Source organism: Pseudophryne corroboree, chromosome 6, assembly GCF_028390025.1.
Source record: "Pseudophryne corroboree isolate aPseCor3 chromosome 6, aPseCor3.hap2, whole genome shotgun sequence".
Lineage (NCBI taxonomy): Eukaryota > Metazoa > Chordata > Amphibia > Anura > Myobatrachidae > Pseudophryne > Pseudophryne corroboree.
Genome location: NC_086449.1, coordinates 557,024,611 through 557,051,486, shown reverse-complemented (window position 1 = coordinate 557,051,486; position 26,876 = coordinate 557,024,611). Strand labels below are relative to the sequence as shown.

Below are 26,876 nucleotides of genomic sequence, written 5' to 3'. Positions count from 1 at the left end.
CATGTCGTCTACTGTCACTGCATATGATTCTCTCAACATTGATAGAATGGTGGAGGATTATATGAGTGACCGCATCCAAGTAGGCACGTCACACAGTCCGTACTTATACTGGCAGGAAAAAGAGGCAATTTGGAGGCCCTTGCACAAACTGGCTTTATTCTACCTAAGTTGCCCTCCCACAAGTGTGTACTCCGAAAGAGTGTTTAGTGCCGCCGCTCACCTTGTCAGCAATCGGCGTACGAGGTTACATCCAGAAAATGTGGAGAAGATGATGTTCATTAAAATGAATTATAATCAATTCCTCCGCGGAGACATTGACCAGCAGCAATTGCCTCCACAAAGTACACAGGGAGCTGAGATGGTGGATTCCAGTGGGGACGAATTGATAATCTGTGAGGAGGGGGATGTACACGGTGATATATCGGAGGGTGAAGATGAGGTGGACATCTTGCCTCTGTAGAGCCAGTTTGTGCAAGGAGAGATTAATTGCTTCTTTTTTGGGGGGGGTCCAAACCAACCCGTCATATCAGTCACAGTCGTGTGGCAGACCCTGTCACTGAAATGATGGGTTGGTTAAAGTGTGCATGTCCTGTTTTGTTTATACAACATAAGGGTGGGTGGGAGGGCCCAAGGATAATTCCATCTTGCACCTCTTTTTTCTTTTCTTTTTCTTTGCATCATGTGCTGATTGGGGAGGGTTTTTTGGAAGGGACATCCTGCGTGACACTGCAGTGCCACTCCTAGATGGGCCCGGTGTTTGTGTCGGCCACTAGGGTCGCTAATCTTACTCACACAGCTACCTCATTGCGCCTCTTTTTTTCTTTGCGTCATGTGCTGTTTGGGGAGGGTTTTTTGGAAGGGACATCCTGCGTGACACTGCAGTGCCACTCCTAGATGTGCCCGGTGTTTGTGTCGGCCACTAGGGTCGCTAATCTTACTCACACAGCTACCTCATTGCGCCTCTTTTTTTCTTTGCGTCATGTGCTGTTTGGGGAGGGTTTTTTGGAAGGGACATCCTGCGTGACACTGCAGTGCCACTCCTAGATGTGCCCGGTGTTTGTGTCGGCCACTAGGGTCGCTAATCTTACTCACACAGTCAGCTACCTCATTGCGCCTCTTTTTTTCTTTGCGTCATGTGCTGTTTGGGGAGGGTTTTTTGGAAGGGCCATCCTGCGTGACACTGCAGTGCCACTCCTAGATGGGCCCGGTGTTTGTGTCGGCCACTAGGGTCGCTAATCTTACTCACACAGCTACCTCATTGCGCCTCTTTTTTTCTTTGCGTCATGTGCTGTTTGGGGAGGGTTTTTTGGAAGGGACATCCTGCGTGACACTGCAGTGCCACTCCTAGATGTGCCCGGTGTTTGTGTCGGCCACTAGGGTCGCTAATCTTACTCACACAGTCAGCTACCTCATTGCGCCTCTTTTTTTCTTTGCGTCATGTGCTGTTTGGGGAGGGTTTTTTGGAAGGGCCATCCTGCGTGACACTGCAGTGCCACTCCTAGATGGGCCCGGTGTTTGTGTCGGCCACTAGGGTCGCTTATCTTACTCACACAGCGACCTCGGTGCAAATTTTAGGACTAAAAATAATATTGTGAGGTGTGAGGTATTCAGAATAGACTGAAAATGAGTGTAAATTATGGTTTTTGAGGTTAATAATACTTTGGGATCAAAATGACCCCCAAATTCTATGATTTAAGCTGTTTTTTAGTGTTTTTGGAAAAAAACACCCGAATCCAAAACACACCCGAATCCGACAAAAATAATTCGGTGAGGTTTTGCCAAAACGCGTTCGAACCCAAAACACGGCCGCGGAACCGAACCCAAAACCAAAACACAAAACCCGAAAAATTTCAGGCGCTCATCTCTAATTTTAACTCCACGTATTTAAGTGGTTCAAACCAATGTGACTTTTGGAACCCAAAAACTACATTTAGATCCCAAGGTGCCACTGGAGGCACAAAAGGAGGCTGTATATACAGTACCCCTTTCACAAACGTCTGAACTTCAGGGACTGAAGCTAGTTCTTTTTGGAAGAAAATTGACAGGGCCGAAATTTGAACCTTAATGGACCCCCATTTCAGGCCCATAGACACTCCTGTTTGCAGGAAATGTAGGAATCGACCTAGTTGAAAATTCCTCCGTCGGGGCCTTACTGGCCTCGCACCACGCAACATATTTTCGCCAAATGCGGTGATAATGTTTTGCGGTTATATCTTTCCTGGCTTTGATCAGGATAGGAATGACTTCATCCGGAATGCCTTTCTCCTTCAGGATCCGGCGTTCAACCGCCATGCCGTCAAACGCAGTCGCGGTAAGTCTTGGAACAGACAGGGTCCTTGCTGGAGCAGGTCCCTTCTTAGAGGTAGAGGCCACGGATCCTTCCGTGAGCATCTCTTGAAGTTCCGGTTACCAAGTCCTTCTTGGCCAATCCGGAGCCCGAATATAGTGCTTACTCCTCTCCATCTTATAATTCTCAGTACCTTGGGTATGAGAGGCAGAGGAGGGAACACATACACTGACTGGTACACCCACTGTGTTACCAGAGCGTCTACAGCTATTGCCGGAGGGTCCCTTGACCCGGCGCAATACTTGTCGAGTTTTATAAACATGTGGAAGACTTCTGGGTGAAGTCCCCACTTGCTGACAGTGCTATCACATGATTTTCCGCCCAGCGAAGAATCCTTGCAGCTTCTGCCATTGCCCTCCTGCTTCTTGTGTCACCCTGTCTGTTTACGTGGGTGACTGCCGTGATGTTGTCCGAATGGATCAACTCCGGGTGACCTTGAAGCAGAGGTCTTGCTGAGCTTAGAGCATTGTAAATGGCCCTCAGCTTCAGGATATTTATGTGAAGTGATGTCTCCAGGCTTGACCATAAGCTCTGGAAATTCCTTCCCTGTGTGACTGCTCCCCAGCCTCGCAGGCTGGCATCCGTGGTCACCAGGACCCAGTCCTGAATGTCGAATCTGCGGCCCTCTAGAAGATGAGCACTCTGCAACCACCACAGGAGAGACACCCTTGTGCTTGGTGACAGGGTTATCCGCTGATGCATCTGAAGATGCGACCCGGACCATTTGTCCAGCAGGTCCCACTGGAAAGTTCTTGCGTGGAATCTGCCGAATGGGATTGCTTCGTAGGAAGCCACCATTTTTCCCAGAACCCTTTCATTGATGTACTGAGACTTGGCTCGGTTATAGGAGGTTCCCGACTAGCTCGGATAACTCCCTGACTTTCTCCTCCGGGAGAAACACCTTTTTCTGGACTGTGTCCAGGATCATCCCTAGGAACAGACGACGAGTCGTCGGAATCAGCTGCGATTTTGGAATATTGAGAATCCAATCGTGCTGCCGCAACACTACCTGAGATAGTGCTACACCGACCTCCAACTGTTCCCTGGATCTTACCCTTATCAGGGAATCGTCCAAGTAAGGGATAACTAAAATTCCCTTCCTTCGAAGGAGTATCATCATTTCGGCCATTACCTTGGTAAAGACCCGGGGTGCCGTGGACCATCCATACGGCAGCGTTTGAAACTGATAGTGACAGTTCTGTACCATAAACCTGAGGTACACTTGGTGAGAAGGGTAAATTGGGACATGAAGGTAAGCATCCTTGATGTCCCGAGACATCATGTAGTCCCCTTCTTCCAGGTTCGCAATCACTGCTCTGAGTGACTCAATCTTGAATTTGAACCTCCGTATGTAAGTGTTCAAGATTTTAGATTTAGAATCGGTCTCACCGAGCCGTCCGGCTTCGGTCCCACAACAGTGTGGAATAATACCCCGTTCCCTGTTGCAGGAGGGGTACCTTGATTATCACCTGCTGGGAATACAGCTTGTGAATGGCTTCCAAAATTGCCTCCCTGTCAGAAGGAGACATCGGTAAAGCCGACTTTAGGAAACGGCGAGGGGGAGACGTCTCGAATTCCAATTTGTACCCCTGAGATATCACCTGAAGGATCCAGGGGTCTACTTGCGAGTGAGCCCACTGCGCGCTGAAATTCATTGAGACGGGCCCCCACCGTGCCTGATTCTGCTTGTAAAGCCCCAGAGTCATACTGAGGGCTTGGCAGAGGCGGGAGAGGGCTTCTGTTCCTGGGAACTGGCTGATTTCTGCAGCCTTTTTCCTCTCCCTCTGTCACGGGGCAGAAATGAGGAACCTTTTGCCCGCTTGCCCACGAAAAGACTGCGCCTGATAATACGGCGTCTTCTTATGTTGAGAGGCGACCTGGGGTACAAACGTGGATTTCCCAGCTGTTGCCGTGGCCACCAGGTCTGAAAGACCGACCCCAAATAACTCCTCCCCTTAATAAGGCAATACTTCCAAATGCCGTTTGGAATCCGCATCACCTGACCACTGTCGTGTCCATAACCCTCTACTGGCAGAAATGGACAACGCACTTAGACTTGATGCCAGTCGGCAAATATTCCGCTGTGCATGACGCATATATAGAAATGCATCTTTTAAATGCTCTATAGGCAATAATATACTGTCCCTATCTAGGGTATCAATATTTTCAGTCAGGGAATCCGACCACGCCAACCCAGCACTGCACATCCAGGCTGAGGCGATTGCTGGTCGCAGTATAACACCAGTATGTGTGTAAATACATTTTAGGATACCCTCCTGCTTTCTATCAGCAGGATCCTTAAGGGCGGCCATCTCAGGAGAGGGTAGAGCCCTTGTTCTTACAAGCGTGTGAGCGCTTTATCCACCCTAGGGGGTGTTTCCCAACGCACCCTAACCTCTGGCGGGAAAGGATATAATGCCAATAACATTTTAGAAATTATCAGTTGTTATCGGGGGAAACCCACGCATCATCACACACCTCATTTAATTTCTCAGATTCAGGAAAACTACAGGTAGTTTTTCCTCACCGAACATAATACCCCTTTTTGGTGGTACTCGTATTATCAGAAATGTGTAAAACATTTTTCATTGCCTCAGTCATGTAACGTGTGGCCCTACTGGAAGTCACATTTGTCTCTTCACCGTCGACACTGGAGTCAGTATCCGTGTCGGCGTCTATATCTGCCATCTGAGGTAACGGGCGCTTTAGAGCCCCTGACGGCCTATGAGACGTCTGGACAGGCACAAGCTGAGTAGCCGGCTGTCTCATGTCAACCACTGTCTTTTATACAGAGCTGACACTGTCACGTAATTCCTTCCAACAGTTCATCCACTCAGGTGTCGACCCCCTAGGGGGTGACATCACTATTACAGGCAATCTGCTCCGTCTCCACATCATTTTTCTCCTCATACATGTCGACACAAACGTACCGACACACAGCACACACACAGGGAATGCTCTGATAGAGGACAGGACCCCACTAGCCCTTTGGGGAGACAGAGGGAGAGTTTGCCAGCACACACCAGAGCGCTATATATATACAGGGATAACCTTATATAAGTGTTTTTCCCCTTATAGCTGCTGTATTTTTAATACTGCGCGTAATTAGTGCCCCCCTCTCTTTTTTAACCATTTCTGTAGTGTAGTGACTGCAGGGGAGAGCCAGGGAGCTTCCCTCCAACGGAGCTGTGAGGGAAAATGGCGCCAGTGTGCTGATGAGATAGGCTCCGCCCCCTTCTCGGCGGCCTTATCTCCTGTTTTTCTGTGTATTCTGGCAGGGGTTAAATTCATCCATATAGCCCAGGAGCTATATGTGATGCATTTTTTGCCATCCAAGGTGTTTTTATTGCGTCTCAGGGCGCCCCCCCCCAGCGCCCTGCACCCTCAGTGACCGGAGTGTGAAGTGTGCTGAGAGCAATGGCGCACAGCTGCAGTGCTGTGCGCTACCTTGTTGAAGACAGGACGTCTTCTGCCGCCGATTTTCCGGACCTCTTCTGTCTTCTGGCTCTGTAAGGGGGCCGGCGGCGCGGCTCTGGGACCTATCCATGGCTGGGCCTGTGATCGGTCCCTCTGGAGCTAATGTCCAGTAGCCTAAGAAGCCCAATCCACTCTGCACGCAGGTGAGTTCGCTTCTTCTCCCCTTAGTCCCTCGATGCAGTGAGCCTGTTGCCAGCAGGTCTCACTGAACATAAAAAACCTAAAACTAAACTTTTCACTAAGCAGCTCAGGAGAGCCACCTAGTGTGCACCCTTCTCGTTCGGGCACAAAAATCTAACTGAGGCTTGGAGGAGGGTCATAGGGGGAGGAGCCAGTGCACACCAGGTAGTTCTAAAGCTTTACTTTTGTGCCCAGTCTCCTGCGGAGCCGCTATTCCCCATGGTCCTTACGGAGTCCCCAGCATCCACTAGGACGTCAGAGAAACTATATTTCCTACCACTAAACGGATGATTAAAGGTATTGCCAGTCAGAAGAGACCTACAAGTGATGCAATTTAAACATCTAAAACAACCCTTGCGCAGGGACAAAAACATATTTTGTTCACTTTGACTGGATTGTAACCCCGTTACATCTGTTTTGACTACCCAATCCCTTAAATTTCTTCCTCTCGTATAAGTGGGCATGATAGTGATATCCGTCAGATTTAGATCTTTGTCGGTCTGTACAATTGGCCACAACGCTTTCGCTGTACGGGCAATTGATGTACTATCAGTGTTAAAATGATTAACCCATGGTAAGCGTTTAGAAAAAGGTTTCGTTTTCTTAGATAGCAACAGGGAATGTCTATCCTGCATAAGGGCTTTCCCTTTTGCTGCCAACGACAAAGGCGGTGGACGCGCCATGGCGGCCAGTGGAAAAGGTCGAGGTCGCGGCAGAGTGGGTCGACCCCCTCTATTCCGGAAGAAATCGTGTTTAATCTATCTTCTCATGTTCTTACATCTATTGAATTACAGGTTTTGAGCAAGGGATTGTCATTTGTCCCTACAGTTAAATTTAAACCATTACAATGGGAAATTGAGAAGTATAAGCTGAACAGACAATTGAAGTTACATGAACATTTCAATGGGGCAAGGTCGAGTCAGAGCCCTACTGTGACTGAAGTATTACCTGTCCAATTGTCTCTTTTACAAAATCGCAGCAAATTTGATCCAGTATCATATAATGCTGCTATTAAAACCTATGGACGCTTACACGATCATAATGTATCTACTGATGTGATTCCCCATTTGAATATCAAAGGTTATAATAATCTTAGCAAAGTTGAGTATGATGCTTTGAGAGATTTGTCATCGTATACAGATATCACAATACGCCCAGCCGACAAGGGTGGGGGTATTGTGATACAGGACTTGGGTACTTATAAAGATGAATTGTACCGGCAATTAAGTGATACATCTGTGTATAGAGCTTTAGAAGGTGACCCCACCACTAGGTATGCCAAGGCGTTACATGATAAATTAGAGATGGCAGTAAAGTCGGGGATTATCTCTAATACACTTATGAAGGCATTGATTGTGAAACATCCGGTAGTCCCAGTGTTATATTCACTACCTAAGATTCATAAACGGCTTGACAATCCACCGGGTCGCCCTATTATTGCTGCCCGCAAGGGCTTATTTCAAAATGTGGCAACTTATTTGGATTCATTGTTGCAACCGTGTATTGTCAACCGTGATAGATATCTTTTAGACACTACTTCATTGATTAATCATCTACAATCCTTGAAGAATATTCCTGTGGGTAGCATTTTATGTAGTGTTGATATTGCTAGTTTATATACGGTAATCCCCAATGAAGCTGGTTTATTGGCAGTTCGCAAATTAATTCAGGATAATTGCTTGTACTCCGGTCCTGATATTGATTTTGTGTTGGATCTTTTGAATATGACCTTGACACACAACTACTTTGTATTTGATGGCAGGTTTTACCTGCAGACTGCTGGTTGTGCGATGGGGTCCCCTGTGGCCCCGTCGTATGCCAATGCATACATGTTTACAGCAGAACAAGAAATTTTCTTTAATGATATAGCTGTATCTGATGCAATTTTTTTGTACTTACGTTACATAGATGACGTGTTGATTATTTGGTCTCATACAGAGGAGGAATTCTGTTCTTTTGTCAACACTCACAATTTGTCTGAACACCCTATTAAGTTCACCTTTAATACCAGCAAGGAAAGTGTGAATTTTTTGGATGTTCAGATTAAGTGTATTGATGGGATATTGACTACGAGTTTATATCATAAAAGCACTGATCGCAACACCTTACTTCATTTTGAGAGTTTTCATCCTCATTCCTCTAAATTAGGCCTGCCTTATTCTCAGTTTTTGAGGGCGGTGAGGATTTGTAGTAACAAACCGGATGCTATCTCTCAAATTGATGATATGATAGTAAAATTTAGACAGAGGGGATATCCTTTGAAAGAATTGGTAGCATCAAAAGGGAAAGCCCTTATGCAGGATAGACATTCCCTGTTGCTATCTAAGAAAACGAAACCTGTTTCTAAACGCTTACCATGGGTTAATCATTTCAACACTGATAGTACATCAATTGCCCGTACAGCGAAAGCGTTGTGGCCAATTGTACAGACCGACAAAGATCTAAATCTGACGGATATCACTATCATGCCCACTTATACGAGAGGAAGAAATTTAAGGGATTGGGTAGTCAAAACAGATGTAACGGGGTTACAATCCAGTCAAAGTGAACAAAATATGTTTTTGTCCCTGCGCAAGGGTTGTTTTAGATGTTTAAATTGCATCACTTGTAGGTCTCTTCTGACTGGCAATACCTTTAATCATCCGTTTAGTGGTAGGAAATATAGTATTAATTATAGAGTCACATGTACTACTAAATTTATCATTTATCTGATCAGTTGTCCTTGCGGACTTCATTATGTCGGTAAAACCGACCGTACATTGAGGGAGTGTATGGCTAATCATAAAATGGCCATCAGGAATGCAATTCAACATGGTACAAGTGACCAGCCGGTCGCTCGTCATTTTATGCAGGCTAGGCACAGCATAGCCTGCCTAAAATATATGATTATTGATCATGAACCAGCTAGATTAAGAGGGGGCAATAGATCTTTACGTTTGTTGCAAAAAGAATCTAAATGGATTTATGAGTTGCAGACCCTAGCACCTAAAGGGCTTAATGAATCTCTGGGTTTACATAGTTTCTTATAGCCCATGTAGTGAGTATCCATCATGTGCAGCATTGAATGAGTTAATGAGCAAGTCTTTGACGATCATCAGCACCTGTGGGGGTAGCTGTGGAGTTTAGATGGTGACTGCACATGCTGTTTTGTATATACACTGCATCTGTCTCTGTCTTATGTGTTGGTTTTAACTGTGAGTCCTGAAATGTTTTTAAATGTAAGGTGAGTCATTTTCACTATACTACTTGTTGATAGTATTTTGATACTATCTCAATGTGATGCTTCTGGTAGGCAGGGAGGCTGGATGATGTCACTAATGGGCGTCAGAATGCCAGAACCACTCTGGAGCTCACTGCACATGTGTCGGAGGAATAAAAAGGTATGTCTTTCTCTGTTATTTTGTAACCTGAGGACGAAGAATAAACTTCGAAACGTTGTTGCTGCAACCTGCTGTTTTGTACCTTTTGTGACCAGTGTGCCGCCTACAGTGGACTGTTGTATTGACCCGTGGCTCTGCGGGTCTAGGAGGGCACCGGGACTGAGTTATTTGTACCTGGGAGTGCTGCCAAAAGTCGTTTGTATGTATATATATATATATATATATATATATATATATATATATATATATATAATAAATACTGCTACTGCATGCATGATACTGCACCAGAATTATAACAGCAATGCACTGTGGAGAATACCCCATAGTCCTGTGCAGTAAAAAGTAGCATATGTGTAATGTATAATTCAAGTTCACAGTCTTGAACCTGACCCTAGAAGGGGAGGAGGAGAGTCCCCCAGGCACTGGAGCCCACTGGTGGTTTACCCTGTACCGCTGTGGGCCAGTTCAACCCTGTCTCCATATAACTGTGGACTAAAACTGTCTATATTGTGGGGGAAAGCACACTTTTAATAACAGAAACACAACCAAATAAGGATAACTTAAGGTTGTTTCAGTTGGTTAGCCCGGTACGTATTTGGTCAAGATGTAATTAACTGTAAAGGCGGGAGACATTACCAGGATATTTCAACTTGGTAGGTTTGACTATGAAAAGGGAACTAATATGTACAGCAGGTGATGTGTCAGAAAGCTAAGAGAGGTGAGTGAAAGCAACTCCAATTTATTCATATTTATTTTGTAGCTTGCAAAGGAGCTAAAGCGAGACATACAGTATTATGGAATATGGCAGGACCAGACACTAGGGGGCTAGATACTAGCAGCAACATATTGCCGGCAAATAGAGCTATTTTGCTCTCACAGTTGCCCTCCTGAATGGGTGTAGTACGACTGGCCTGCTGTCGGGATACCGGCGCCCAGCACACCGGCGCCGGGATCCCGTCCGCCGGAATGCCGGCAGCAGTCTCCCTCCAGGGGTGACGTGGACACCCTAAGAGGGAAAATAGTTGTCAGTATCCCGGCGGTCGGTATCCCGGCGTTGGTATGCTGAGTGCCGGGATCACTACAGTCGGTATATCAAGCACCTCCCCTCCTGAATATGTGCCATTTATCAGGGCTACAGAGAATGGGTATATTTACAGCACCTGTAACAGTTTTAGCTGTTCAGAATTAGTAGATTCAACTGTTTTGTCTCCTATTAGAAAATCAAAATCCTTGCTTTCCATTCTACATCATTTTTATTTCTCTTTTTATTCATGTATTTTGTCACTGCATTATTACTCTGCTGTATCTGATTGTTGTGACCTTACGCTCATTAACATTACTCCTGCAGCAGAGTTTATTTTGGTGCTTTTACACCACATGACCTCTACTGGAATAAAGCAAAGGCCACCAGCGACATTCTGTTCAAGGGGAATCGATAAAGCAAACAGCTGACAAATCTCTCATATTAAGCACTTTGACAGCTAGTAGCTCTCTGCACATATTCAATATAGTTATATCACCTATTTTAATACAGGGTATTTTTTATCTTTTTTTTTTTTTTTACTAGATGCTACTAGCATACCAAATAGCAATGTTACAGGATTAGACTAAAATAAATAAATAACATAAAGCTCTGCAATTTCTTATTTGGTTAACAAATCTGTCACTCAGATTCCCAAGGTATCTAGGCTGTAACACATAAACCAGATCACATTATGGCTGACAGCATTTCCCTGAATTAATTCAGTGATTCTTTGTTTAGGTGCCTGGTGTGATTGAAAAAAACGTTTCTCCTCCTAAAATGTCTTTTTATTTTCTTAGTTTGGGACGCCCGTCCTAATAGAAAATATCACAGAAGAGCTTGATCCAATCTTGGAGCCTGTGCTGCTGAGAGAGACGTTTAAACAGAATGGAGTGGAATATATCCGGCTTGGGGAGGCTGTTATTCATTACAGCAGGGATTTTAAGCTCTATATGACCACCCGCCTCCGAAATCCTCATTACCTTCCTGAAGTGTCTGTCAAAGTATGTTTCCTCCTGCTATACACTGAACAAGGAAATTACAGGAATTAGTAAAATTGGAAGAAATGCAAATACGTTGGGGATAATGAATGAAGTACTGTGAAGTTATAATTGGACTGTGGAATTGTTTTCCCAATTCTAACAGTATTATTTTCATATTTATGTGGATGTCAAAATAATACAGCTGTGCATTAGCACAGGCAAGATGTGACTGATTTCTTTTCCAATTAGATTCTAGAGCAACTATTGTTTTTTTTTTTCACAGCTAGTCTCTTCATTGTGCAGATATTACAGTGAAAACATGATAATTTACCTAAGAGGACAGATATTTCGCCTTGTATGGAAACATATGTCAATGTGTTGTTGTCTAAGAGTGTGAAAACCATTATATATATATATATATATATATATATATATACATATATATATATATATATATATATATATATACATATATAATGTGTATATATATATATATATATATATATATATTCCACAGTCGGCGGCACAGGTAGATAAATTGTAATGACACGCTGTTCTGCAAACGTTTCAATGTTTATTCCACATTTATAATCAAAATCGTAACCATGTATCGCACCATGTGTACACAGCTTGCGATACCGATGAGCGCTCCTGTGGGGTCGGTATCGCAAGAAAAAACAGACTGTGCAGGCAAGGCAATTTTGACTATCTAGTACAAAGTATAGTATAGTCAAAATCGCACATAGCCAATATCTCAAGTAAAGATGGTCAAAATCAGAGATAGTCAATATCTTACCATGCGTATGCACCTTTACAGTGAGGATTCATTTGCAAATTGACTGACAGTCAGGGAGCATTTGGAGGAGGTAATAGGGAGTGGCGATAAAAACACAGGCATGTCATGACCATTTTTGGTGTCTTAGCCTAGATCTGTGATCCTGTATCCAGAAAACACGACGCCTGAGTCTCAGGTCCCACAACCATTCTGTTCTACCATAGGGATACGCAGGGAGTCAATTATGGAAGGATTTGTGGCCACTGCTGCTTATTGTACACAGGTGCTAGGATCTGTGGAGCCGCCAGTGGCCTTCTGAATACATGTTGCAGGTACAAAATGCAGCTGCCAGGCGGGAGCGTTTTTACAGAGGCCCGTGTGCTGATTCTGGGTGGGCCCCATCCTCTTCACGGCACTGCACAATGCTGAGTCTACTGCGCATGTGCAGGTCTCTGGAAACATGGCGCCCGCTATGTTCCGAAGGCTAAACTCCTACTGCGCATGCAGCTATTTTTTTTTTACTGTGGCTGGAGCTCTGTCGCTGGACTCCAGAATGGTAAGTAATATAATGTGGGTGAAATGTGTGCAGTGTGGTCCCCCTTGGACCCAGGGGCCCATGTGCACTGCACCAATTGCACCCATTATTGAAACGCCAATGCTGCCAGGCTATTAACCACACAGCCATGTTCCAGCCATATAACAGCCATTCTCTACTCCCTTCACTGGCTGCCTGTAAGATGGCAAATAATTTTTAAGATTGGCTGACTGACTTTCAAAGTCTTTCTACATGACCAGGGCCTAGGTACCTGAAATAGCTTCGGATCCCTTACTGTCCCACTATATTACAGCGATCTGTAGATGAAGGACTATTAGCAGTGTCTAGCATCTCCCTGAGTTTGCAGCTCTGACTCTACAGAACTCTCAGCCCCTCACAGTGCGAGAGGACTCTAGAATCCATCAAAGACTCAACACTTTCACTAATGTCCCTTCAGGAGAAAAGTGATATATATCTATATACACACAGTATAATATTATTATTATTATTATTATTATTATTATTATTATTAGAAGTAGTAGTAGTAGTTATAGTAGTAGTAGTAGTACAGTATTACTATTACATTTGCAGGCGGTTATTACAACATTAATATATTTTCGCACATTACGATGAGTTTGGATCGCAGCTGTGAATGCATTAATTAGCCTACATCCCTGAATTAGGCCCTATGGTTTGTAGTGTAATAGATGCATTAACTGGCTTGCAATGGCTTGGCTTCACACATCTTAATGGTAAACCTAATAACATCAATGACACTTAACCACTAAAACAAACAGACAGGAACAAAATATGATGGTCAAGAAGGTAATCTTTTATTGATAACATAGTAAATAGAGATGTGCACCGTACACTTTTCGGGTTTTGTGTATTGGTTTTGGATTTGGAACTGGATCTATTTTGGTGTTTTGGATCTGGATTAGTTTTGCCAAAACCACCCTTTCAGGTTCTGGTTTTGGATCTGGATTTTTTTTGTATAATAACGTAAAAACCGCTAAAATCACAGATTTTTTATTTTTTTTGTTCCTACGGTATTATTAACCTCAATAACATTAATTTCCACTCATTTACAGTATATTCTGAACACCTCATACTATTGCTTTTAGGCCAAAAGGTTACATCGAGGTAGCTGGATGACTAAGCTAAGCGACACAAGTGTGCGGCACAAACACCTGGCCCATCTAGGAGTGGCACTGTAGTGGCAGACAGGGTGGTAGTTTTAAAAACTAGGCCCCAAAGAGCACATAATGCAAAGAAAAAAAAGAGGTGCAAGATGAAATTGTCAATGGGCCCTCCCACCCACTATTATGTTGTTTAAACAGGACATGCACAGTTTAATAAACCCATAATTTCAGCGACAGGTGGTCCCCCTGGAAAAAGATTACCAAGTTCTCCAAAACATACCACCTCCTTCTTTGATGACTTTTCACATTATGAGAAGAGGCAAGAGGAAGAGGATCGTGTCAAGTAGGGGGTTATAAATTAGAGAGGCATACGCAAACAGGAACAACACACAGGCTTTCACCTCCATTCCTAACTTGGTGTGGAACAGAAATGACTCTAACCAAGCAAATATATAATTACCACATTACTGCACAAACTGAAAAACTAGGGGCCAAAGCCTCCGAATTTGTACCCCCTTCTCCATTTTCAGGGATTATGATAATCTCTGATTTAATGCTGGGATGCAAATAAATAGGTTTATACCAAAGGATCAAGATTGGATATTCTCCCCTCCACGGAGTCTGGAGACTTAGTTTGAGAAAATCTCATGGGTTTCTTTATTCCCATTTTTTAATTGCATTGTTAATTACATATTTTGTGGCAGATGCCTTATTTTTGTTTTTCACAGCTCCCAGTTACACGCATGTGAGCATACCTGTGTGTCTTGTTTATTTTATTCTTATTTTATTTTTTAATAAATCAGCCTCTTAGATGTTTTAGCAGCCCCTCGTGAGCCCATACAACAGGCCTGGATCGGATAAGTTGAGTTCTGGTGGGTTCAGTACAGTACCAAGCAGGACTGTGCAGCAAATTTTTGTTATTTAGCCCCTGCCCTAGTGGGTAAATTAAGTTCAGGTGGGTTCGTACAGTACTAAGCAGGACTGTGTAGTGAAATTTTTGTTATTCAGCCCCTGCCCTAGTGGAGCTTTCCACTCTACAGCCCAAACTCATTTCATACTACAAGGAGGACTGTGGGAGGAAGCAATGCTAGCCTCTGTCAGGAAGCCAGACAGGAAGCCAGACAGCTTCCTGACTGTAAGCCACCATGAGACTCCATACTGGGCCCTTATTCAGTAACTGCTTGTGCCTCACAGGAGCTCATGGCCCATCTAGTGCTGCAGTGAGCTGAGATTTAATTTTGCAATGCAAGATCACTGAAACTCTGTTCTTCTAACACCGCTAAGTCTTGCGATAACCCTATGCAGCCCTTACATTGTACACTTATTAAGGAGAAAACATTTTGCAAAATAAAGGAAAAGAACCCTTTACAACAAATGCACATCTTGTAAATAATCCCAAAATGTGGAACCAGTAATTTGAGTCCCTAACATGAAATAATTGAGAAGAACCTCTCTCTAATGCTGGGTACACAGTGCACACTAGAAGATATATCTACTAGAGATGAGCGGGTTCAAACAGAGCCACCCCTGGAATTATATAGCAGACGTATAGAGAGAGGTGTGTTTGGAAAATCTAGCTTTCTCTGTCAGCTGCCAGAGGAAATTAAGTAGGAGATGTTGCCATGTCACGTTCCACTGAATTATGATTTTGTCTCTTCTGAGTCTGACTGACTTTGGCCACAAATGTGGTTTCTCCCCACTTTATTGGAAAACACTTCGTCAAACTTGTAATTTTCATTTCTACCATTGCATCTATATGACATCACAAATTTGGTTGTGATGTTAAAGCTTGTTTCAGATTCTGCTCTAGGCTTTAGTTTAAACCTAGGACCAAGTACAGCAGCACCACTGGAATTATACGGCAGTGCCTCTGGACTTATACAGCAGACAGGCAGCACCCCTGGACTTATACAACAGATAGACCACACCACTGGACTTATACAGCATAGGCAGCACCACTGGAGAATGACACAGCATAGCAGACAGGCAGCAGCACCCCTGGACTTAAATGGCAGTGGGGCAGCACCCCTGGACTGATATAACAGAGGGGCAGCACCTCATATATGGCAGCACCCCTGGAATGATATGGCAGACAAAGAAAAGATGTGCAAGATGGAATTGTCTTTGGGCCCTCCCACCCACCCTTATGTTGTATAAACAGGACATGCACACTTTAACAAACCAATCATTTCAGCGGCAGGGTCTGCCACATGACTGTGGCTGAAATGATTGGTTTGTTTGGGCCCCCACCAAAAAATAAGCAATTAATCTCCCCTTGCACAAACTAGTTCTACAGAGGCAAGATGTTGTCCTCATTGTCATCCTCCGATTCCTCACTCCCTTCAGTGTTTACATCCTCATCCTCACAGAGAAATAATTTCACAACGAAGAGGTGGATATTTTGGTATTTTGCCCAGGCATGACAATGGGCTTTTTCATCCCATGGCCAACAACTGTTTCCACTGGTGCCTTATTCAAAAAAAACACATCACCATCAGAATCCTTATCGTAAACTTCCTCCTCAGCGCCAGCTACACCAATATCCTACTCATCCTGGAGTACATCTACAGTGACATCCTCAAACTCAATATCAGCAACTGGACTAGTGGTGCTCCTTCCAGCACTTGCAGAGGGTGTGCAAATAGTGGTAGGAGCCTCCTGTTCCCATACAGTCTTGGGAAGGTCAGGCCTAGACATCGCAACCGCAGACACACTTGGACTCTCCTTGGGGATTTGTGATATCTCTGAATGCACAGTTGTTTCCTGTGCTTTAACAAGCTTTATTTTTTTAATTTTTAGAGAGAGGAGGGCTTCCATCTTCATGAGAAGCTGAGCCACCAGTCATGAATATAGGCCAAGGCCTTAGCCTTTTCTTGCCACTTCGTGTCGTGAATGGCATATTGTCAATTTTACGTTTCTCATCAGATAATTATTTGTTTTTTTGGTTCTTAATTTCTGGATCTTGGATTTTACAAGCCCTCTATGACATTGGGCATCGGCCTTAGCAAATGACGTTGATGGAATTACATTGTCAATGTCATGACTGGTAGCAGCAGCTTCAGCATTAGTACTAGGAAGTGGTTCCTGATCTTCCACTATTTTTTCCTCCAAATTTTTGTTCTCCATTTCACAGGACAGCACCCCTTTATTTTTACAGCAAACAGAACAGTACCCTTTATATTTACAGCACCCTTATATTTTTATAGCATGCAGGACAGGGCCACAGTGCTCCTTTATTTCTCTTACGTCCTAGAGGATGCTGGGGTCCACATTAGTACCATGGGGTATAGACGGGTCCACCAGGAGCCATTGGCACTTTGAGAATTTGAGAGTGTGGGCTGGCTCCTCCCTCTATGTCCCTCCTACCAGACTCAGTTTAGAAAATGTGCCCGGAGGAGCCGGTCACAGCTAGGGAAGCTCTACAGAGCTTCTTTAGAAATAGTTTTTTTTAGAATTCATTATTTTACATGAAGGCTGCTGGCAACAGCCTCCCTGCTTCGTGGGACTAAGGGGGGAGTAGTGTCCAAACTGCGGGGTCTCAGCCACTATCTCCACTGACAGGACACTAAGCTCCTGAGAGATCAATCATTCCCTCACCACAGGGGATCGCTCACCCCAGCAGCATGCCGCCACCCCCTTACAGAGCCAGAAGATTGGTGGCGAGTGAGTCACCAACCCCCCTAGCAAGCAGGGGGCTGGTGTGAAGATGGTGGCAACAGGGTATGGAGCGCAGCACTAACTGTGCTCCAGGGCTCAGCGGTACATAGTGCAGTGCTGTGAGGGGTGCCCTGAGCCAGCGCCTACACCCTACACTGGTCACACAGCCTGTCGGGGTCCCGGGATCTCTGCCAGCATAATTCCTCAGGCCAGTATAATCCTATGAAGAGTGGGAAGACAGCGCCATTTTGGGGGCAGAGCTTCTCCTCAGAGCAGACCCAGCAGCGTTCAGCCCTATTTTCCTGCCTGCACAACGCTGTCAGCGAAGAGCAAGTCCCTCCAGAACAACTCCAGCTATCTCTCACGGTACCAAGGGGTTGTAGAAGGGGGGGAGGCTGTATACAGGCTGTGTAACCTATTAAGGTGCACAGTCAGCGCTGGTTGGGGGTCTCCCTTTTCCTAGAAAGTGCTGTGTGTGGGTTGGCTCCAATCTCTGTGCCTCTCTTGACATTCTTGGGGGTGAAACTCTGTCTACCCTCCCCTGTGTGTGTGTGGAGTGTCTGTGGTTTCCATTAAGCTATGTCCAGGGACTCTGTGTCATATGCTGCAGAGGATATGTCCTCTCAGGATGATCCCATTCCATGTAATCAGGATGGCACTGTTTTAGCACAGATACCAGCAAGGGAGCCTGAGTGGTTATCCTCTATCAAATCTATGATTTCTCAAATTTCTACTGGGGTTGCACACAGTGATGGACTGGGGCCTCGATTCGGCCCTGGCATCTGTGAACGTGCACATATGCGTCACGGGGGGGCATTCCGCATGACATATGGGGCGTGCCGTGAGTCATTGGGGCGTGGACTCATGGCACGCCCCGTTACCAAGGCACTGGTTGCTGGGGCGGGGCACGCCGCAGGTCCGGGGGCATGGACTTGCGGCACGCCCCCATTTCCATGGAGACCATGGAACCAGAGAGCTGGAGGCTGCGCTGTGCGCGACCTTTCTGGCTCTCTGAGTGACCAATTCGACTCACCTGCCCATCAGCCCTTCTGGCATGTGCCAGATGGCCAGTCCAGCCATGGTTGCACAGAATGAGTCTGCAACTCAGGCTTTACAGAACTCTATGGCAGTCTGGCCCAGTTCTGTTACCCCAGGGTATATTCCCAAAAACGTGTTCTTGCACAGATTATGCAAGATGACACGGATACCGATTCTGACACTGAGGACGGTGATGGGGATGTGTTGAGGGGGGCAGTATCTCTTGCAAAAGGGGTGCAGTTGATGATAGAGGCCATTAGGGATGTGATGAATATTACTGATATAACACCTGTGCAGTTTGAGGAGGCTTCCTTCACTGAAAATAAGAAAGCCTCGCTAACCTTCCCTGCGTCAAAAGAATGAAATGCTATTTTTAAAAAGCATGGGAAAATCCTGAGAAAAAATTCCATATCCCTAAAAGGGTCCTGGAGGCGTTTCCTTTCCCTGTGGAGGATAGGAAAATTTTTAAAACCCGCCCATTGTTGACGCGTCTGTATCCAGACTGTCACAAAAGGTGGTTTTACCTGTTCCAGGATCCACCGCCTTGAAAGAGCCGGTAAAATTGATAATACGCTCAAATCCAAGTACATGGCTTCAGGGGCTATATTATATCCCACTATTGCCAGTTCTTGGATTGCCAAAGCCATAGGCCCTCATTCCGAGTTGTTCGCTCGCAAGCTGCTTTTAGCAGCTTTGCACACGCTAAGCCGCCGCCTACTGGGAGTGAATCTTAGCATAGTAAAAATGCGAACGAAAGATTAGCAGAATTGCGAATAGACACTTCTTAGCAGTTTCTGAGTAGCTCCAGACTTACTCGGCAACTGCGATCAGTTCAGTCAGTTTCGTTCCTGGTTTGACGTCACAAACACTCCCAGCGTTCGCCCAGACACTCCCCCGTTTCTTCAGACACTCCCGCGTTTTTCCCAGAAACCGCAGCGTTTTTTCACACACACCCATAAAACGGCCAGTTTCCGCCCAGAAACACCCACTTCCTGTCAATCACATTACGATCACCAGAACGAAGAAAAAACCTTGTAATGCCGTGAGTAAAATACCTAACTGCATAGCAAATTTACTTGGCGCAGTCGCACTGCGGACATTGCGCATGCGCATTAGCGACTAATCGCTCCTTTGCGAAAAAAAATAACGAGCGATCAACTCGGAATGACTACCATAGTAAAGTGGTCAGGCACATTACTTGAAGATTTCGATACTATGGATAAATCTGATGTTGAATTGTTATTGCGTAACATTCAGTATTCGGCAGGATTTCTGGTAGAATCCATGAAAGACCTGGGTTCCATGGCTGCAGGAATTTCTTCCATGTCTGTCTCAGCTCGTCGAGGACTGTGGCAGTGACAGTGGTCTGCCGACGAGGAATCCAGGAGAAGTGTGGAGACCCTACCCTACACAGGTCAGGCTCTCTTTGGGGAAGCATTAGATGCGTGGATCTCCACGGCTACAGCGGGTAAGTCACCTTTTCTTCCCTCAGCTGCACCTGTTACGAAGAAACACTTTTCTTCAACTGCATCACAGCCCTTTCGGGCTGCCAAGCCATGAAAGGCCAGACCGTCCAACACCTTCTTTAGGAGAGGTCGGCCCAAATTCGAGAAACCTGCTGAGGCGGGTTCCCAGGAACAGAAACCTGCTTCAGGTACAACGAAGTCCTCCGCATGACGGTGGACTGCACACCCCGGAGGTGGGCCGGTGGGAGCAAGACTCAGGCATTTCTGTCACATCTGGGTGTCGTATGGCCTGGATCCCTGGGTGCGAGATATCGTGTCCCAGGGGTACAGGCTAGAATTTCAAGATCTCCCTCCTCACCGATTCTTCAAATCAGGCTTGCCAGCTTTGCTGGCAGACAGGGCTGTCCTGCAGGCAGTCGTCCAGAAGTTGGTGGAGGCACAGGTTATTGTACCGGTCCCTCCTCATATGCAAAACAAAGGTTACTATTCAAACCTTTTCATGGTACCAAAACCGGATGGTTCGGTCAGGCCCATTCTGAACCTAAAAGCTCTAAATCCCATTCTGAAGGAGTTCAAGTTCAAAATGGAGTCTCTAAGGGCGGTGATATTAGGTCTGGAAGAGGGGGAATTCCTGGTATCCCTGTTAGGCGCCGGGGTCCGCTCGTCGGTGCGGCCCGGCGCCTAGCAACCAGGGACGCCGTGCGCGTACAGCCGCCGGCTCCCTGGCAACGCTAAACGCCGGGCGCACGGAGCCGCACGGACCCTAGCAACGGGGACGCCACTGGCGGACCGCGTTCCCCGTTGCTGGGTCCATTTAAATTAATAGGGCACCTGTTTCCTGGCCGTGCAGCAAGGCAGCTGCACGGCATTTAATCCAATCAGCCTCTGAACAGCTGATTGGAGGACTCCCTGTTAAGTACACTTCCTGGGCTTCTCACAGACGCCGGTAATAGCTTCCTGCATGCTGTATCTGTTTGCTGAGAGTGTTTCCAGTCCTGCTGTACCCGGTCGTTCCTGTCCTCAGTTGTCCTGTACTCGGAAGTCGTCATCTGTTCCTGGAGTCCTGACTGAGCACCTTTAAACATCCAGTGGTGTTCGTGAGTCACGGCGTAGCCGTGTGTTGCGGCTTGGCCGCTTTATTACTTATTATTTATCATTTGTGTTCCGGAGCTTTTGCGGAGGATTCCGCTCCCACAGATCCACTCTGGTATCCAGCGGTGCTGGGTAGGAGTAACGGACTAGTGGATTTTGGTTGTCCTTTTATCTGGCGGTTTTTCCGCGCATACTTCTGGTTTGGTTAGTTAGCTTGTTGCCCCTGGCCTGGATTTCCCTTTGTCTCTCACTAAGACCGGGGGGCACCGGAGTTGGGCAGACATAATCCGCCTTTCAAATGTGGCTGCCAGGGGCTCAAGAAACCATAGTCTCGCAAGGGATTTTCGATAGCACGGGTGAGACAATAGAGTTAGGGCGCCAGGGGCAACTAGTCTTTCTAGCTCCCGTAACGAGCATTCCCCTTCCAGTACTCTGGCCAATGTCATTAGATCTCCTCCGGTCAGGAGTACTGGAATCATAACATTATTACCGGCCATACCAAAACTTAAAATTAAACAGGGTTTGATTTTTTCCTTATTCAGTTTTGTAAGAGTTATCGGCCTCATGAATCCCACAGGTTTAGGGCCAAATCCTGGCCAGCTCCTAGTCAGCCAGATTCAAGAACTTACTCAGATGGTTCAGGATCTTTCCCTTCGGGTGAAGTCGCAGGAAGATCTTTTACGAACTTCCCCGAGGGTAGTCCCTGAACCAAAAATGCACTTGCCTGACCGTTTTTCTGGTGATAGGAAGGAGTTTTTTAATTTTAAAGAATCCTGTAAACTTTATTTTCGTTTAAGACCGATCTCCTCAGGTACTGAATCTCAGCGGGTCGGAATTATTATTTCTTTGCTCCAGGGGGATCCTCAGACCTGGGCTTTTGGTTTAAAAGCAGAGGATCCGGCATTGTTGTCAGTAGACGCCTTTTTGGGGTCTTTAGGGCTTTTTTATGATGACCCTGATAGAGAGGCATCCGCTGAGAGTCAGTTACGCGCTCTCAGACAGGGTAGAAATCCTGCAGAGGTTTATTGTACAGAATTTCGCCGTTGGTCGAACGACTGTGGCTGGAATGACCCAGCCCTGCGCAGTCAGTTTCGCCTCGGCTTATCTGAGTCTATAAAAGACAGTCTCCTTCAGTATCCCGCTCCTGAGACTCTCGATAAACTCATGGAGCTTTCTATTAAGATTGATCGTCGTCTCAGAGAGAGGAGGGCTGAAAAAGGAGCACCTGTCAGGTCTACTCCATGTGTATTTTCCATTCCTGAGGACATAGAGGAGCCCATGCAGATGGGTCTCTCTCGGCTGTCTCCAAAAGAAAGAGCCAGAAGGCAAAACTCTGGTCTTTGTTTGTACTGTGGGGGTAAGGGACATTTTGCCCGTAATTGTCCGAACAAGTCGGGAAACGCCTCGACCAAGTGAATTGTGAGGGGGTTCACTTTGGTCTGCAGCTTATCTCCTCGAATAACTCCCTTTTAGTCCCAGCTAAAGTTTCCTTTGGCAGCCTCAGTTCTTCGGTGTCGGCTTTTGTTGACAGTGGAGCTGCAGGGAACTTTATGGACTTAACGTGGGCCAAAGCCTTAGGTATTCCTCAGTTAGCCTTGGGTAGGTGTATCACCATGCATGGTTTAGATGGGAGTCCCTTATCCAATGGGGTTATTTCCCTCCGTACACCCCCTATACTACTTACGGTAGGAGCTCTTCATTCCGAAAAGATCGAGTTTTTCCTTACCCATTGCCCAGCAGTTCCAGTGGTTCTGGGTCACCCTTGGCTGACCTTTCATAATCCCATCATTGATTGGCAGTCGGGGGAGATTTCACAATGGGGTACCATCTGTAATAAGGAATGTATTACGTTTCCCGTCAGAATAGCTGCTGCCATTCCCGAACTCATTCCCGTGGAATACCAGGACTTTGTTGATGTGTTTTCCAAGGGCAATGCGGACATTCTGCCTCCCCATCGGCCTTATGATTGTGCTATTGAGCTAATTCCTGGTGCCACATTGCCAAAGGGAAGGTTATATGCATTATCCGGGCCAGAAACTGCGGCCATGAATGAGTATGTTAAGGAGAGCCTAGGGAAAGGATTTATCAGGCCATCTAAATCCCCTTTAAGTGCAGGCTTCTTCTTTGTGGAGAAAAAAGATGGATCACTCAGACCTTGCATTGACTTTAGAGCCCTGAATAAGATCTCAGTTAAAAATACTTACCCTCTGCCGCTGATTTCTGTCCTCTTTGATCAGCTGCGTTCGGCTGTGATTTTTTCTAAAATTGACCTGAGGGGAGCGTATAACCTCATCCGAATCAAGTCGGGAGATGAGTGGAAGACGGCTTTCAGTACTCAGTCGGGTCACTACGAGTATCTGGTGATGCCGTTTGGCTTGTCTAACGCTCCGGCAGTTTTCCAGGATCTCATTAACGATGTGCTCCGTGATTTTCTAGGACGATTCGTGGTCGTTTACTTAGACGACATCCTGATCTATTCTGACTCAATTGAACAACATGTTACCCAGGTGCGTCAGGTTCTTCAAAAATTACGTGAAAATCACCTATATGCCAAGCTGGAGAAGTGTGAGTTTCATGTCACGGAGGTATCCTTTTTAGGGTACATTATTTCCCCTCGGGGATTCTGTATGGAACATAAGAAGCTCCAAGCCATCCTTAGTTGGGCGCAACCCACCAACTTAAAAGCAATTCAGCGCTTTTTAGGGTTTGCGAATTATTATAGAAGATTTATTCATTCTTTTTCCGACCTGGTTGCTCCCATTGTGGCACTGACTAAGAAGGGAGCGGATCCTACCAACTGGTCACGTGAAGCTGAGTTATCCTTTCAGGCCTTGAAACAAGCTTTTGTCTCAGCTCCAGTCCTCAGACATCCCAACCCAGAATTGCCCTTCATTGTTGAGGTTGATGCCTCGGAGGTTGGAGTGGGGGCTATCCTATCTCAGAAGGATCCGGACTCTCTGGAACTACATCCTTGTGCCTTTATGTCCAGGAAATTCTCATCTGCTGAATCCAACTACGATGTTGGTAACCGGGAGTTACTGGCTATTAAATGGGCTTTTGAGGAGTGGAGGCATTGGCTTGAGGGAGCAACACATACCATTTCAGTATTGACTGACCACAAAAATCTTTAGTACATCGAATCAGCTAAGCGGCTGAATGCCCGGCAGGCTCGTTGGGCTTTATTTTTTACTCGTTTCAAGTTTATTATCACTTTTAGGCCAGGTTCCAAGAATACCAAGGCGGATGCCCTGTCACGCAGTTTTCTTCCAGTTCATAATAACAGTCCTGTTACTCCCATACTTCCGTCTTCAGTCATTTGGGCAGGCCTCACACAAGATTTGTTTACCCAGTTAAAGCAGCTTCAACATCAAGCTCCTGGAAATACTCCTGCTGGTCGTCTTTACGTCCCTGAGTTTTTGAGAGCTACTGTTTTGACTGAGTTTCATGATAGCAAAGTTGCCGGGCATCCGGGGATCTCTAAGACTTTGGAATTAGTCTCCCGCTCAGTATGGTGGCCTGGTCTTTCTAAAGACATTAAGGAGTTTGTTGTTTCTTGTCAGGTCTGTGCACAGCATAAGGTTCCCCGTTCCTTGCCTATCGGGCAACTTATGCCCTTAAATGTTCCTCTCAGGCCATGGTCTCATATTTCCATGGATTTTGTGGTAGACCTCCCTCTGTCAGCCGGATTCCGAGTCATATGGGTGGTAGTGGACCGTTTTAGCAAGATGGCCCATTTCATTGCTCTTCCCCGACTGCCATCTGCCCAGGGATTGGTTGTTTTGTTTCTCCGCCATGTTTTCAGACTTCATGGGTTGCCCACTGATATTGTTTCTGATCGGGGTCCACAATTCATTGCACAATTCTGGAAGTCTTTTTGTGCCTCATTAAAGATGAAATTGTCTTTAACATCCGGCTATCATCCCCAATCCAACGGGCAGACCGAGCGAGTTAATCAATCATTAAAACAGTATTTGCGTTTGTACTCAGCCAAACTCCAGAATGATTGGTCCGAGTTTCTTCCTTTGGCGGAGTTTGCTTACAACAATTCTTGTCATTCCTCCACTAATGTGTCTCCATTCTTTTCAGTTTTTGGTTTTCACCCCAGAGCTAATTCTTTTTTCCAACATTCCTCTGTTTCCTCGCTAACCTTAACCTCTCATCTCAGAGTCATTTGGAAAAAAGTGCACCTTGCTCTCAGAAAAGCAGCATTTCGAGAGAAAAAGTTTTCTGACAGGCTCCGGCGTCCTTGCACTTTTAAGGTGGGAGACAGGGTATGGTTGTCGACTCGTAACATTAGACTTCGACAAACCTCAGCTAGATTGGGCCCCAAATTTATTGGACCATTTCATATTATTAAAAAAATCAATCCAGTTGCTTTCCGGTTACGTTTACCAAGAGCTCTCCGAATCGGAAATACGTTCCATTGCTCCCTGTTGAAACCATACGTTTCTTCCAGTAGATTTCCTCGGAAGATCTCTCAGGGGAAATCACCAGTAGATGTACAGGGACATCAGGAGTTCTTGGTGGAGAAGGTTCTCGATTCCAAATTGTCCCGGGGTCGGCTTTATTTTCTGGTGCACTGGAAGGGCTATGGTCCAGAGGAAAGGTCTTGGGTCCTGGATAAGGATCTCCATGCCCCGAGGCTCAAGAGGGCATTTTTTCGGGAATTTCCTCGGAAACCTGGCTTTAGGGGTTCCTTGACCCCTCCTCAAGGGGGGGGTACTGTTAGGCGCCGGGGTCCGCTCGTCGGTGCGGCCCGGCGCCTAGCAACCAGGGACGCCGTGCGCGTACAGCCGCCGGCTCCCTGGCAACGCTAGACGCCGGGCGCACGGAGCCGCACGGACCCTAGCAACGGGGACGCCACTGGCGGACCGCGTTCCCCGTTGCTGGGTCCATTTAAATTAATAGGGCACCTGTTTCCTGGCCGTGCAGCAAGGCAGCTGCACGGCATTTAATCCAATCAGCCTCTGAACAGCTGATTGGAGGACTCCCTGTTAAGTACACTTCCTGGGCTTCTCACAGACGCCGGTAATAGCTTCCTGCATGCTGTATCTGTTTGCTGAGAGTGTTTCCAGTCCTGCTGTACCCGGTCGTTCCTGTCCTCAGTTGTCCTGTACTCGGAAGTCGTCATCTGTTCCTGGAGTCCTGACTGAGCACCTTTAAACATCCAGTGGTGTTCGTGAGTCACGGCGTAGCCGTGTGTTGCGGCTTGGCCGCTTTATTACTTATTATTTATCATTTGTGTTCCGGAGCTTTTGCGGAGGATTCCGCTCCCACAGATCCACTCTGGTATCCAGCGGTGCTGGGTAGGAGTAACGGACTAGTGGATTTTGGTTTTCCTTTTATCTGGCGGTTTTTCCGTGCATACTTCTGGTTTGGTTAGTTAGCTTGTTGCCCCTGGCCTGTTGTCAGTCAGAGGTCCTCTTGTCATCATCCTGCCTCGGATTTCCCTTTGTCTCTCACTAAGACCGGGGGGCACCGGAGTTGGGCAGTCATAATCCGCCTTTCAAACGTGGCTGCCAGGGGCTCAAGAAACCATAGTCTCGCAAGGGATTTTCGATAGCACGGGTGAGACAATAGAGTTAGGGCGCCAGGGGCAACTAGTCTTTCTAGCTCCCGTAGCGAGCATTCCCCTTCCAGTACTCTGGCCATTGTCATTAGATCTCCTCCGGTCAGGAGTACTGGAATCATAACAATCCCTGGATATCAAGGATGCGTACCTCCACATTCCGATTTGGCCGCCGCATCGGATTCTCCGATTCGCACTGTTGGACTGTCACTAT

General features: G+C 46.2%; 1 protein-coding gene across 1 annotated transcript in view; it reads left to right on the top strand.

Annotated features, from left to right (window-relative positions):
* LOC134934622 (dynein axonemal heavy chain 3-like) overlaps positions 1-26,876 on the top strand; it is a 1,803,147-nt gene that overhangs the window by 1,583,292 nt on the left and 192,979 nt on the right. The window contains exon 63 of the mRNA XM_063930015.1: positions 11,206-11,409. Coding sequence (XP_063786085.1) covers positions 11,206-11,409 — 204 coding nt within the window. The remainder of the gene's footprint in view (positions 1-11,205; positions 11,410-26,876) is intronic.